The 16,372-nt window shown below is 39.7% G+C and overlaps 1 protein-coding gene across 8 annotated transcripts in view; it reads right to left on the bottom strand.

The window, feature by feature from the left end:
* LIMCH1 (LIM and calponin homology domains 1) overlaps positions 1-16,372 on the bottom strand; it is a 173,048-nt gene that overhangs the window by 92,750 nt on the left and 63,926 nt on the right. For all 8 annotated transcript variants that reach the window (XM_084516523.1, XM_084516524.1, XM_084516526.1 and 5 more), the window contains exon 3: positions 5,727-5,796. In XM_084516523.1, the coding sequence (XP_084372649.1) occupies positions 5,727-5,796 (70 nt within the window). The remainder of the gene's footprint in view (positions 1-5,726; positions 5,797-16,372) is intronic.

The raw sequence follows: 16,372 nt of genomic DNA, 5'->3' as shown, positions 1-16,372 counted from the left end.
TGGGCAACAAAGCCAAGTGCAGCCATGGAATAAGTCTTTGGTACATACGATACTGTCAGATGGATGATTAGTTTCCAGCATCAAAAGTATGTGCGTTTCTGAGCCAAATTCAACAGCATGGCAAGTACAATCATTTCAACCAATAAAATATTAAACAAAATGCCAGCATTGTGTTTTGCACTGTTTTTTATTTAAATGGGAGGAGAACGATGCTTTCTGGACAGTATTTGCATGGTTAATTTGGAGCAATAAAAACTTTCAATTCAGTCTAAAACAACAGGCCACTCGCTCTGTGCTTCCTGCCAAATTTGAGCTGATGGCTGTTTTCGTCGTCTGACAAATTAACTCCACTGTCCCTGTAGATTGTTCCATGCGGGCCCTGTTTACAAACACCCTGGTTAAGAAACACCTGTTAGTTTATTTTTGTATTCTTCATAAAACTTTGACATCTTTGTGTGTACAGCATACAGCTGAATTCATTACACAGGAATGTTAGAAGGTAAAATCTGTCTGGCTAAGATGACACCAAATCAAATAAGCAGGAAAATCTAAACGAAAAATTAATTCAAAGGAAAAATAAAGTGAACTTTCAGGAAAAAAATAAGCATACAGAAACACTGCAAACGCAAACTTTTTTTTTCCTCCCTTTCCCAAGGACATTATTGTTGTAGTGTCCATTTACATTACAGTACAGGATGAGCCAAAGCACACAGTGCTGTTCCAAACCACTGGCCAGACAGTAAGTATTGTTCTAGTCAAACATTCAGATACCAGAACTGAAGGCATGCACAGGAGGTATAAAGAAACCAATTACTACTAAGAAGATCCACAGAAACCATGACAGAATGGTTTGCATGGGATTTTGCTCTGCTGTTTGATGCTTTGTTTTCCACCAACATTCCCAAAAATGCTTGTGGGATGTGAGTGCCAAGAACTTACTCCTGTTAGACAGTGAGGAAATCTTGCTTCTGTTTACTTCACATGTACCACACCTCACACAGCAGGACTTCTTTATGGATACAATTGTGCTGGTAAATGAATTTGTGCAGCAGAAATAAGAAGCACAAATTAAGGAAACAAATTATCATGGTTTATGGATCTAGACATTACAGTAGAAGCTGGCTCTTTCCAGAAAGTGCTATATGGAATTAGAGGGAGAGTGGGAAACTAAAAAAAATATGTTTTCTCATTCTTCCTTCAACAAAAACATAACAACATGGAAGTACGAGTTAGAAAGATTAATAAAAAACAATATACATCAATTAAAGGTCCATGTATTTTTCTATCTCCTTAAATTATTTTTAATTCTGTGACATTATATTTGTGTCTTTACTATACTTGTGTCTTATAATTACATTTTCAGGCTCATATCATGAAGAAAAATCATTTAATTTGCTGAACTTAATTAGAGGTACAAATTCCTGAAAGCTAATGAATACAATGCTGAAATACTGTTGAGACATCATATGACATCAAAAAACATTGGAGTTTATGCAACAGGACAGCATAAAAGCAAATTACCAGCACCAACAGACAGGTAGCTATTCTTGATAAGGTTCATAGCAAGTTCCCAGAGAACATTTTGCCAAGAGAAACTTCCTAGGAAAATAATCACTGAAAAAAATATCTTGCTTTCAAAGGAAGAAGCTTTTTTTTTTAAACAGTAAGTTACAGTTCTGCTCACCTCAGTGCAATAACTATGCAACCAGGTGACTTTCACTGGGCTATTTTTTGCATTGCTAAGTCATACAAATATCACACATACAAAGATGAGGACCATGCACAAGCTGAAAACTGGATACCATCGTAAACAGATTTTTATTCAGTAGTGTTGAAATATGAGCCAAGATACAAGCTAAAGTTCAGCCCTTTAACTTTGTCTTGGCTACTTCCTACTATTATATGTGAGAGTCTTTCACACAGTCTCTGAAGTAAGTGTCTAAGCTCCTGTGGGGATTGTTCAAGGAACTGAAGTAATGCTATAAACTCTCCTAAACTCTGTCAAACAAAAGATAAGGCAGAAACCTTTTCTTTTCTCACAGAGTGACATTATTTAGGGACAGGAAGCAAGAACTAGAATATTTTTAAAGGAAAAAGATAGTTGACATATAGTGGTTAGCATTATAGAGCATTGCTTACCTAGGGTGCTGCAGATGTGTTATTTTTATAGAATTAAATATATAATGATATAGTTGTACAAAATTGTAGGAACCTTAAAAATAAGTTGTGCCCACTCTGAACATCATACCCAATGAAGGAAACCAACAGCAACTCACTGAAAAATTGTTGGTTTTGTAAAAATCACTTATATTCAATGTACTTTACTCATCCATCATTGTGGTCTTTTAATTAAAAACTCAGCCAAAATACTTTTCCAGGCTTGCACAATTAAATACACGAAATGATACTTCTGGAAAGCTAACAGCTTTAAAACAAAGATGTTCAGTATCAACTTCTAGCATGAGAAAATTTCTCCTGGAAACGTGGCTCTTTCAGCAAAGCCTGTTAATCCTACATGTGTTTAATATGTTCCTTGGATGTTTTGTGAATTTGCTTTTTGGTGGGAGTATTAGCTATCTGGATTAATGTATAATGAACAAGAATAAGAAAGCATTTCATCAAACTTCATACTCACTGCAAGTCTGAATACCAAGCCATTGGTCCTACGTTTTATTTCATTAAAGCAATGCATCATCTCTGCTGTGATAACAGAACCAGTCGGCACTTCCAGAGATGAAAGCAAATTACAAACAGGCCTGCCACGCTGAGCATATGTAATTCTATATGTAATGTTGCATACAATCCACATCCTGACTTAGGCCTGCAACCAGACAAAGATCATCTTTGTCCATTTATACAGCCTGCACTTAATAGAGTGGTGTGCAAAACCCTGAGTCCTTACTCTAACACTGCCATGCCATGAAACAATAAATTTTGCTTACATGATTACATGATTGCTGTTCTGGTATACAAAAGGTCTGCAAATAAGCCATTCTCTCTTAAACCGCATGAGGAAATCACCAGTAAGAATTTCAGAGTAACTGCAGGTTCATCTAGCTTCAAACACCAGGAAAAGTTTGAAGAATTCAATCTGTCAACAGTAGAGCAGTTGCACATAATACTTCACAGCAATGTTATAAGAAATCACTCGAACACCAAATATAGGCAAAATTTTTAGAGTTGATAATAATTCCAGATGAATATCTCAGCATATCCCCAGTAGAGGCCTACAGTTTAGTGTTAATTTCCTTCACTAAAGCGTACTTCTTCATTTGTCCTTATAATAACAAAGGAGCAAAATAGACCATCATTTGGAGAAATAAAGTAGACTCAAGTAGACATTTTGTAGAGCTACATAATACATGACTGTTTATGCCTCTAGAGGTTAATGATGAAACAAAAGTGAGTACTTTACCATTACTCATAACTTTTAGCTGCAATTTCCTAAAACATAAAACCTACCTGTTGCCTCTACTAGTGAATTATATACTTATTTTATCAGCTATAGGGAAGAAATTAAGGTAGAGTGATTAAGTTACACTTTTTAGGCAGAAGCAATATTTAGGAGTTCAAAAGCACACATTTCACTCAAAGCAAAAGAGGTAGTTATGCTTCCATGGTATTTCCATGAGTACTGGAGGAAATCACACACACTGAGGTGAAATAACTGGAAAAGTTACTATATACTATGTCAAGCCAACCAAAGCTAAGATAATAAAGAGAAATCAGCAATAAATAAAGGAATGTCCCTCACATGCAGTCAACCATCGAGGAGTTCTGACTGTTTCTGGAAAGTAATGTTAATTTTTTTATTTTTTTTTTTAAGGCATATGGACATGGTACAGGTGTGAGAGAAGAAAAAGATACACTATGTGCTCAAACACAGTAGTGATGTCTGTACCTTAAAATATTATGCCATAAATTCATGCTAACAGACAATCGTACTCAATAATTTTAAATTTGCACACAATCCTTGAAGCAATCGCTCACCACTAAGTAAAAATGGCAACAAAAGTCAACAGGTACAGCACTAGACATGTTTCAAAGCACGTCTCTGTTGGAAGGCTTGCTTAGTTTGGAATGATCTATTTACAGCATAGTAGGTAAAAACACCCATTAGCAACATTCAAAAAGCCAGAAGTGCCAGTGAACTTTTAAACAGTCTACTACTGTATTAGGAAAAATATTTAGAAAAATAATTACTTAAGGTAACTAAAGGACATGGGTACAGAAGTAAAAAAAAAAAAAAAAAAAAAAAGTCACCTTCCAAGACAAAAAAAAAAAAAACCAACAACAAGCTGCTGTATTATTAATAGCTTGAAAAACATTTTTTTTCTTACTGCTTTGTAGACATACATCTGGCAAGTGAGAGCTTTATCTCAAAAAATGAGAACACGCACACAATTAATGTTTCCACGTCCTTCCTTCTACAATCAACTTACCTTTGGGATTTTACACATGAATAAGAAAAAAAAAACAAAAACAACAACACAATGTAATTTAATATCATCTTCTAAAAACAGTCATAACAAAAATGGAATCTTTTATGAATGGGGTACAAGGAAATGAGAATTACACTACTGGCATCTTTTGCAGCAGCTTATTCCAAGTACACCTTTCAATTAGGCTTGGGTAGGAATAAGCTAGATGGGTTTTAGAGGCAAAACAAAAGCACACGGGGAAGCATCACAAACGGGGTGGTAGGGATCACAAATGAAATTCTAAAACTATGTGGTATTCATGCAGAAATGGGCCTGTCAATCTACAGCTAGGTAATTACATTACGGAACCAATTTAAAAATGAATGTAGCATGGTTTCTGAACACATTGAAACTTTTTAATGCTGGATAATAAAGGAAGGTTGACCTCAACTATCAGCAACTAATACATTCAGAATCTTGCAAAACTAAGTTAAAACATCAGTAGTGTCGTAAGAGAAAAGAACTATGTATGCAAGTGTATCATTAGTCTAAATTGAGGATGGTCACCCTCCACACACCCAAGAGGCCCTTTTATTCTTAGCCACATCTTGAGGCCAAAAACAAAACAAAACAAAACAAAATCAATACAGCCAGATTTCTGTCTCACATACCCTACACCCAGCACCCATTCATACCCACACTGTCCGTCCCAGCAGCAGGCACAAGACCGTGCCACCCCCTTGAGGTGACCCTCTGAACACCAGCACTCCAAAGAGTTGGAGAAAACTGTCTCAAGGGTCAGGTTCAGCCCACAGGCTGTAAGTACATCCTCTGTGGTCTTCCTTGCTCATGACAGATTATGGCCAACTTCTGCTCTGCCCGTAAAGTCAACACGAAATGGTTCCCCAGATAGTCCTGCAATGAATGTTATCTGCAGACTGTGGTGTTCCGAGGAAAAGGCAAATGAGACAAAATATACAAATACATTTTTTTTTCTTTCCAAAAAGCTATCTTTTTGCGGTCACAGCTTGAAAAGTATACAATTGAGTTCTTAGGGAGCTAGAGCCGAAACTCTCAGACAGTATATAACCAAGAAGATATTTTTCCTCTAAAAATACACTCCCTCCTGAATACGTCCCCCTTCTAAAAAAAAATAGACTGGAAGGTCTTCAGATGTCTGCACTGTTCAGATTTCAGCAGGACTGTCTGAGTTCAGTAAGTTAGAAGAGTTCAAATTACAAAAATAATTGCTATCTAAATCACACAGTCACAAAACCAAGATTTTTCTCCATTTGATATACTCACCAAACCTGCAATGGGGGTCGGTAGTCTATTGATCTTTTTTATCAATCCCGGCTTTATTGCATTCAGCAACCTGTCATGAGAAAGGAGTATTTATGAGTGCTAAGTCACAAAATGCAAATTATCAAACACTTGTGCCCAGCGTATAAGCATTTTATTATGGCTGTGGAGATTCTCCCCATTTTCCCCTCCCAAAAATGCGCGTACCCAAAGCTTCATCACTGAAATGAAGAAATTGAAAAGAAGGAAAAATATCCACAGCACAGAATCCCAACAATATTTCCTTCATCTCCCAAATTGATGTAGATCACATCAGTCTTGACAGGCTGTGGGAAAATGTTGTCACATCAGTCTGCCTCCCCTGCCTAGGGGCAAGGCATGTCTGGAAGGAACTGAGAGCAGAAACCCTGAGGGTATCTGGGTATCACCACAGCTCAGAAAGAACAGTCCAGCAGTTTCTGTGCTGCAGGGTGAGGAATTTTCATCATAAAATCCTCTTGCAACAAACTGTGTTTCTCTACCACCCTTCCCCCAAGAGAAAACCTTATTGTGCTTTTTATGCAAAGGCCAAAAATTCAGTCCCAACCACTGGAAAGAAAATCATCAGATCAAGACACTCATTTCAAATTCAAGATCTTGAAAGAAATCAAAAAAGAGGCCTATGGTAGTTTAAAACTCTAAAAATTAGAGTGTCTACAATGAAAGAGAGGTATCTCACTTGGTGCAGGCAGTCTCCGTTCAGGAACTACCCCTTCCAGCAGCCTACCATAACCACACATGGCAATGAACACAATGTGAACCAGGTTTTGGGGAGCTGGGGGGACTTTTTTCTTTTTAATCATCTTGCAGTGAAAAACTGTGCAATCCAGCCTCATACAGACTGCGGTACTATTCCTGCCTTCTGCTTATGCTAACATCTAAAACTAATATGTCCTAGAAACAATGAAATGGGAAGAAAAGAGCCACTCTTTTCCTAGAGTCATCATTTTATTTCACGGTTTTTTGCAAACAAAAACTACTTTATTTTTCCCAAAGGCACAAACTTATTTTTCAGACTTGCACAGCAAGCAATATAAACTAATATTTTTCATTTAGCTGCTGCAAAAGTCAACTAACGATTTCTTTTTCTTTAAAGCACTTCTTACTGAATACTCTAGTTTTGTCACAGTGCCTATTCTGACTCAAGGAAAAAAAAAAAAGTATTAAGTAAAGCATCCCATTTTCTTTATTACTAAAATGCGAATAAATCAGACACAATAACCAATACTGCAGAAGCACATCAAATGCCATAGACAATAACAGAAAGTAAAATAAAGAGCTCTTAATGGAAACCCCAGAAGTCAAAGCCCATTCTAAATAAATCATCAAAGTGCCTTGTACAGGCTTCCCTGTGAAATAAGGGAGAGGGATAAAACGAAAGAAAAGATCAGGGAATAAACAACACTTTAGATCACGGCTTGGAGTCTGAAGAGGGAGGAAATGGGACAGGGCAAGATGGAAAAGCCTGTGGAAGAAAGGTCTCTATTATTAAAATGTTTACCTCCTGTTGGAAACATCTCTAAACAGTCTGGCACTAAAAACCTTCAGGACTGGCTCACTGAAGAACGTGCCAAAGGCAGCTTTCTTCCAGAGTCGACTGGCTGCTTCCAAACCATTGCCTCATCTCCAGCAACAGTCCAGATGCCAAAATGCCAAGTGTTGCAAGCTGGCTCGGCCACCAACCTGGCCAAAAAGCTCCAGGCTATGTGACTCTCACAACCCTAACCCTGGGCTCCTTCAGAGGAGAAGACCCTCAGACATGAGGCCTGCGAACAAGTGAACGGAGGAGACAAACTCTGCAGCCTTCCTCTGGCCCCATGGCACCGGCCCCCCAACCACAGCAGGGTGTGTTGACTACAGCAGGGTGTTCATAAACATCAGCTGTCACTTTTCTGCACCACTCAAAAAATGTCTTGTAAGAAACAAGCGGTACCATTCAGAAACATTAGCAACCAGTACCCGGCAGAGAACTGTGCTAGCTAACATAGTACAGGCAGCAGAGAAGAGACAGCGTGACCACAACCAGAAGCAGCTATTTTTTCTGCACTTAACTGCACAGCAAGGCTAGATAACAGCACCATATGCAAAAATGGACAGGGGAACAATTCGAGTCTGTTTTCCAATCTTGTGGGTTATCTCTGAGAATTTTTTGAGACTACACCCCTCCCACCACCCAAAAAAAAAGAGAGAAGACAAATTCACATACTTCTTGAATCCTATCTTTGATAACTTAAAGCATCAGAAGCACTGCTGAGCAGATCATTCTAGTACATTAAATTATGTCTTTAAAAATATCTTTGTATTTCTGCAACTCCTGAGAAAGGTATGGAAAATACTGTGGCAGTATTCACTCTCCTGTTCCTGCAGTAGGAAGACACTTGAAGGCATCTGCTCAAAAACACACACCTAGTTGATGACATATTACAATCCTCCACCTCAAACACCTGATCGGGGTGGCCATTTTAGCAATGCTGGCCATCTAGTGAAGGCACTAAGGTGTCTACTGGCAGGTGCTGATAGAGGGTTTGGGACAAATGGATACCCACTTGTCCTGAGACTTGGAATGATCACTCATTTCTCTGAGTACCTCCTATCTCCTACTGACCCTCTCTCCTCCACAGAAGTAGTCCTTTTTCTTGCGCAGTAAAAATCATCAGAGCTCAGGTATATTCAGGCAGATATCCTTTGTTGTGAGGACAACAAAGGCAAATGCACTGTTTGCTCCTAAATGTAAATTAGGAGCCCCCTTTCCCATCCCCAAAATTAAGATCCACCAGTTGCAAGCTCAGGTTTTCCCAAGCATACATTTAGTTTACATATTTGTACAGTTGTATTCTTTGAATAGAGAAAATCCACAAATGGATGCTCATCTTCTAAAAAACACAACAAAACCTTTACACCACTGTGTATCACATTCTCTTACGTGAGATAGTGTATAAATGGTCAGAGCTGAGTGCTGAAGTTGGAATAGAAGTGTCTTTTTTGTTTGTTTCTTTGTTTTGTTTTTAAAAGGTACTACTTTTCATATTCCTGCAACTAGGAATCTAGGAAACCAGATGTCAATGGGACAAATCCAACCAAGCAGTCCTGAGTGAAGAAAAAACAGAATTATTTTAAATCTTCTATGATTTTTCTATTTTCCCTTCCTCTCCAGTAAGATATTGCTTATTTAAGGTCTCATATCACATGGTGAGGGAACAGGGGTGGCAACAAACCATAAAACAATGTCCTTTGGTACTGTTCTCAAAAGGAGACTGTAAGTATAGTCTCCAAGCTTGGCCCTTTTTGATAGCAGGGGTTTGGTGACCAACAGGCATTTTGGAGACAGCTGGTAAAACAAGGTTAGGCAGGACTCTTAAAAAGCTTCAGCTTTCAAGCAACTTGCTTCTTACAGAAAACATTTTGGAGATTAACGGTTTCTTAACAGTTACTCTTAACAGTTACTTTTGTTAAATGATATGGCGAGGAAAAAAAAGAAAAAATAATAATATAAAGACTTCTGTACTTCTATTGAGGCTGTTTTAGTACCTGATATAATCTGCATTTCTCTGACATAACCAAAAAGAACATACGACAATGAAACATTTTATCAGTAAAAGAAGCAACGACATAGCAAAATGAAGCAAAGACAAGATAAAACAGTTCTTTAAAGGACTAAAATACAGTATGATGAAGGCAAAAAAAAAAAAGCAATCCTACCAAGCCCCCAAAAGGCAGCAACCCAACACAGGGTAAAATCAAAGCTCTTCAGGTTCCATCTGTAAAACATGAGTCTCTACACATATGCCTGACCCATTCGCAAGATCCTTCAGGCTCTTAGCAAGGATTTCTGTCCAACCCCTCTGGCATTTACGCACCTGCCCTGAGTCAGGTTAGTCCTCTGTTCTTCACTTCTCTCCTTAAAGTTCTCACCCACTTCCAGTGCAATATTCACACATCCATCCACCCCTTCCCCTGGCCAGATCCTGGCTTAGATCCTTTGGTAGTTGGCTGCTACATGTTGCTGGTAAGACTCTGCACAGTAGATAAACCCTGAGAGCTGCCTTACCTTATGGAAACATCAGGGCACAATGGCACTGGAAAGCTGATCCATTCCCCCTCTTATAGGGAGAAGCTAGGTCATTTCCTTCCCCCTGCAAAACAACTCTGGTAGGTATGGGAAGAATCAATTGCTCTATTTGGTACCGTCCCCAAGGCTTGAAATTCCAGAAGATAAAGTATCTCTGCAGTAGGACAGCCAGGCTGAAATCAGGACTAGCCACTGTGTGACTAACCTATGAGACCTTCCTGGGGTTGTTTATCAGCAGTTAAGAATTTGAAAAACCTCTGCCAGGAAGAGAAGGCGTTTCAGGCAACAGCTGATAAAAGATCTAATGAAAAGCACCAAGACAACTGCACATGAAATTCTTGCAAGAAAGCGTCAGTTAAGAAAATATTCGGAGGATGGTTGCCAAAACCCAGCCTCTAAGAAGACCTTGTTTCTAAGAGGAAATGGAACAGAAGCACTTTCAGAGAATAAGCTTCAGAAATGAAAAAAAAAAAAAAAAAAAAAAAAAAAAAAAAAAAAAAAGAAAAAAGAAAAAGAAAGAAAGGTTGAGATGATGTGCCATTCACAGATGATTCCAGCCTGGATGGATATGTATCCAACAGAGTTCTTCGCTCAAATAGCAGATCATATTCCTAAAAAGAAAAGCTTCCTAGTGACCTGAACTTAAAGTAAGAAGGCGTTTCATATTTGAGAGTTCAGGAAATTCAATCCACAATAAGCCTTCAAGAAGACATTTATCTTTTTTAATTTTTACAGATTTATATTCTAACAAGCAGCCTCTCAGCACTTGACAATTATTAATCCAACCCGTTTCAGTATCTACATATTTTTACCTTATGCTACATAGTGGCAGCTCCAAAAAGCCCAAAAGTAGTTGAAAAGGCTAGGAAAACCCACTATTAATCTTAAATACAGGCAAATCGTATTGAAACAACACAGACAACAAAAGTCAATAGATTTTTGTTGCAAAGGAAGTGTCAAAGAAGTTTCAAAATATCGAGATGTTCCTGAGGTCACAAAAATATTTTTGGGAAAACATTCTTGAGTGATTGCTAATGATGCCCCTGTTATTATTTATGTAGGGTCAGATGAACAAGGTGCTTTTTTAACATGCGAAACAGAACTGACTTTGTCATATAAAAGGCTCACAGTCCCGTCTAATAAGTAAAAGGAGAATACAGAACTACGCAAACCTGTAGGACTGAGAAAACAAGTCAGCCAAACACAGCATTGCATGGGCCTTGCTCTGCCAAAGACTAAAAATACGAACGAGATAGAGGCTTTGCAAAACAGCTCAAGAAAGGCAAGAGGGAAGATTGTGCCTTCACGAGGACTATTTATACAGAACCTACTGCCACAATGTAGACACGCAGACTGTCTCATGTACCTGTAGATTTACAGCTCTCAGCTTTACAGGGAGCAGCAATAAGTGTGGATAATTACCCAAAGTATTTATCCAAAACAATTTCTTAATCATAAACTCTTGGAAAGCCGAAACCTCTCACAGGATTGCCTTGCTTTGCACTTCAGCAAAACTCAGTTTGAATGGATCAGTGTTCCGTAGTCTCTTGCTCTGTCAATCACCAACCTACGCTGGAAAAACCCTACTATTTAGTCTGCTGAGATGCATATTTCTTTTTTTTGACATAAATACAAAGACAGGCCATTCTAGTTGTGCTCAGGCATGGTCCTCAATGGCCATTCTCCCCTTCTCATGCACACAGCTGAGCACTATGGTTTACGTTACCCTTGACCCCTCACCTAAACCACACAAATAAATAGCTCTTCATTTTAACACGGTAATAAAACTTAAAGATTAAAAACTCTGGGTTCATATAAAACTGTTTCAGATGTCCTCACATGAACCTAAATCTTAATGCTTAATGAGCCTTGGGGCCCGTCTCTCTAAACTGGAGACATGCCAAATCCATGATGCCGATAATGTTTTGGCTTTACAATACACAGCCTGAAAACCACAGAACACCAATCCCTTCTTACCTCAAGGCATGGGTCACATTCAAAACTTCAAGTATGTCTATGAAACTCAAATACCTTCTTAGTTTCCAGGAATAGCAAATTCAAACAAAGCTTAATTAAGCATAAGGGGCTAAGCAGCCACTAACTTCGCCAGTGAGGTATCTGGCAAGACAAGAGGCTGTGTGATGTACAGTGCAGGGACAAGTGCTGAATTGATACCAGGGCCACACCACTGACAGATAAGTAAAATAACATATACAAATCCAACAATCTACAATGACTGCATACTTGTTTTCCCCTACCAGCTCTCCCCAAGTGGCAAGGCAATTTTAAGTAAATGACATTAACTTGCAAAGCCAAACAGATTTTTAAACAGCCAAACAACTGAAATACCCTATAGATAATTAAAGCTGTTCTGAAGTCGAGTTCCACACCTAGCAGTACCACTGATGCAGAAGACAAAGTTTAACTATCCCATAGCATTATACTTGCACTGATCTGGCACATATCCAGCCCTCACTGAAAACAGCATTCATGTCAGCCCAAAGCTTGGTCAGATGCACTGTAACCATGATGCAAGCCCAAAGAAACTCTGCTCTCCGAGAATAAGCAGCTCATTCATCACCAGAGACATAAAGAACACAAGCCAAGGAGATCTCTTATTTATAGAAGAAAATGATTCTCATGACAGAATAAATGATAAATTCCTTTAAGTAATTCTTGATCACAATCACTTTCAGCTCACGTAGATTTATAGCCCCACTTCATGCTTTTCTTTAAATACTGTTAAAACAATCAGTATCCATGAATAACTCCTCATGTCTTTTCTCACACTTAAAAGTACAATAAAGATTGCAAGTTTTATTTTTTAAGTGCATATATCCCTAACATGCATGACTGAAGGGAAGTGCCTTTCCTAGAAATTTTTCTGCATATGAAAAGGGTAAAACTTTTCCCTTAACTGTACATGGCCAATTTTACCAAGTTCAGTTAAAAGCAACAAACCCCCTTTGTATTTGCTCTTTCAAAAAATAGAGTAAAGAGCAGAGTCAAAGAATGCTGATTACAAACATTAATCACTGTTTTTGGACACTTTAGTAACTTATATAACACCACGTGCTAATCTAGAAAATAAATACCTTGGGAAAAAAAAAAAAATTAGGAAAACGTTCATAATCTAGTATCCAGAACTGCATATGCAAGTGACATCTGTCTTTAATCACATATGGTTATTACTCTTTCACCGTATTTATGCCATGGCTTCCCAACAGTATTTGTTAGAACTTTCACATTTGAGTGAAATCAAAGATTTATTATGGTTGCATTTACTGCTATAAATTGATTTACATACAAACATATAGCAGACACGCAAAAAAACTGTTCTACATATGGAACCCATGGCATTCACACTATCACGACACTCCTGTACTGCACTGCAAGGCCAACTCATTTGTGCTGATATCTGAATCTGGATTTGGTTTAAGGTCCACATCCCAGCTGTTGTTACTTTTTAATAACGCTATGTTTTGGTCCTATTCCTGACATTACAATCTCATTAACATTACTGCAAACTTTCAGAGTGGTGGGGCAGCTTGATTGCTGAGAAAGCTCGAGAGAAGATATGATTCCAATTGCTTCTCCTAAATGCTTACAGGTGCATTTCCCTACTCACTAGGCACCTTCAACCCTTTGATAGTCATATCAAGTAAATAACTTGGATTTTCAAGTCTCACATCCCCACAGACCTTTCTAACTGCTGAATGCCCAACGTGACAGGCGAGAATCTGCAGCAGCAGTGCAGGGCAAGGAGGGGAGGCAGGCAGCAGGGAGAACAGAAAGGAACTTCTCTCCTTAAAAACACCTCCAAGAGTATTAGAGCAATTAACAACCGGGCAAGGTTACAAGAAGTTGTATTCGTCTTTGCCTTCATGTAATGATTTTAAACTTACTAATAACAGTTGTTGCATGATTAGAAATAAAAGCAACTTCTATTCCCTTACCTACTGTTTCAGTAAAGCTGAACTAACCATATCAGTGGGGCAGGTAGGGGCAGACAGCATGAACTTTTTCCTGTTGCAATCAACCTTCATTCAGATGTCTGAATCTAGAGAATATCTAGGTAAAACCTAACTATTAAAGCTATGTAAAAAAAAAAAAAAAAAAGGGAAAGGGGAAAGGGGAAAGGGGAAAGGGGAAAGGGGAAAGGGGAAAGGGGAAAGGGGAAAGGGGAAAGGGGAAAGGGGAAAGGGGAAAGGGGAAAGGGGAAAGGGGAAAGGGGAAAGGGGAAAGGGGAAAGGGGAGTATGCTGGAGCACAAACTGGGAATTTCTAGAGATATTTGCTGCTGTTGATGTTGCATTCCTTCCTCACACAGATTTCTGTCTTGTCCCCAGGAAGGCATATTTGTCCACACATGCAGCAGCGTAGCCAGGAAGCTCCTCAGTCTTTCCATACAACAATTTAATACACAAAGCAAGAACAGAGCAATAACTGCCTCTGTTTAGCTGTGTCTGATGTCCCTTGCTGAAATTGCCATTTGCACCGACGTCAGGCAGCTATGCTAAAAAGCCATGAAATCATTTCAGAAAAACAGAAGTAGTAGTCATTGGCTTCTAAGCACAGCTGGGTGAACAGCCAGAGCTGGTACTGTCAGGGAAACTGCACAAGTGGGCTTTCAAAGCCAGCAAGAAGGAAGGGCTTGTGTTACTCTCATCTGTCAGCATACAACTTGATGGCATCCTGCATTGTTTAAATATGTTCCTGAGCTGAGCCCGGTGAGCTAGGAAAGAGTCATAATGAGGCTGATCGAGATGCCAGTGACCGAGCAAACATTCCCAGGGAAGCAGGCACAAGGACTTGCAGGTGCCTGTGGCTAGCTCAGGAGCATAAGGCTTCCCCACTAGTCAGGCTGCTGGTGTACAACACGTCCCTCCCAAGAGCCTGAGCTTTTGGCATGGTGTAGTTTTTTTCATGTACTGAAATATGTGCATAGCTGCTGGATGTGAATGAATGATCTGTAACCAGTGTAGTGACGTCTGCCTGAGTTTGCAGTGGAGTGCTACAGCAGTACCTCAAGCGTTCACATCTCAGCAGTCTGCTAATTACCAGAGCCGCAGCTAGGAGAGATTTATGAGTCAAGTGTCTGTCAGCAGGGAAGAGAAATGCAGCAAAAGCGTTGCAGGAAAAGGCGAGCGTCACTACAGGTTCTGAAATATCCCTTGAAGGAGCAGATAAGAGAGAAAAGGGAAAGCTCCTGTTACCGCCTTGCTGAAACAGGAACCTACACCTGACGAAGTGTAGGCCATAAGCATTGCAATCAGCTGGAGGGAGGCCTGGCATTACTGTGTGAAAGGCTCCAACAACCTGCTGCAGACAAACATTTCCCGTGTCATTTTGCACGCGGCTAGTCTGGCTGTTAGCAGACTGGACCCCATCCCTGGAGGTGTTCAAGGCCAGGCTGGATGAGGCTGTGGGCAACCTGATCTAGTGGGAGGCATCCCTGCCCATGGCAGGGGGTTGGAACCGGGTGGTATTTAAGGTCCCTTCCGACCCCAACCATTCTGTGATTCTATGGTGCATACCTCCTCCCATTTTGGGGCAAAAAGCCTGCATGGTCCAAGGGCAGCTTGAGACCTGTTTAGGAGACTGAGGGCAAAGTGGCTGTGTCCATCTGCTGACATCAGTTCCCAGTCTTGTAGCTGCTGGGATCCCTCAGGACCCAAGTTCACGTTCAGTCCTCATCTCAAATTACAACAGACAACAAGAACACTGAAACACCCATCTGAAAGTAAGCCCCAGTCCATGCTCACATGAACATCACCCGCAAAAGTGCCTGACTGTGAGTTGTCAGCTAATGACACTAGCAATTACTGTGGAGACAAACTGAGGCAAGTTTGGCTTTTTCCTAAAACTTTCAAGCAACAAATCAGATAAACCAGACCAAAGGTAATGTCTTCTTCCATTTTAAGAAACCTAAGAAACCTCTAATTCCTTTCTTGCATTCTCTAGCTTATCAGAGATTTTAAGATGCAGTTTTCATCTACTTTGTTGAGTCGTGACAAAAGCTCAACAGATTGGAAGAGAGAGCTTGAATACTGGTAGATTTTGTTCATAAGGTAGGTACCCCGGTGAGGTCTCTGACAAAACAGAAAACTCCTATCTACAAAGTCAATATTGCCTGTGGTAGCTTTACCACCAGTGCTTCACTGAGCAAGAGATATAAAAAATAACTATCAATGCTTCATCTGCCAAAGCTTGTACTTTTCAAAGATGCATTAAGAGCTCTGTGTTACACCTCCAAATTTCTACTGAGTTCTTACAGCAGACTTGGATGCAGCGAGGAACAAACTTTTATTGTCGGTGTCATAAATTCTTCATCATCAGAAAGCCAGACTTGAAGGCCTAAGTGGTGGCTCTGGTTGATGCTATGCAGCCTACTAGAATTTCATCCACCAACCACAGCTGCCAGATGCCGCATGTAATACGGACCTCTCAGGTCAGAGGTTGAGGAGACAGGTCCCTTCAGACTGGTTTGCACAGATCCACAAGGGTGAGCAAGGACGAGCAGTTTGCCCAACACCACAGAA

This window comes from Aythya ferina (assembly GCF_964211825.1).
Source record: "Aythya ferina genome assembly, chromosome: 4".
In the NCBI taxonomy this organism is placed as follows: domain Eukaryota; kingdom Metazoa; phylum Chordata; class Aves; order Anseriformes; family Anatidae; genus Aythya; species Aythya ferina.
The sequence above is the reverse complement of the archived record's forward strand: the minus strand, read 5'-3'. Positions and strand labels throughout refer to the sequence as shown.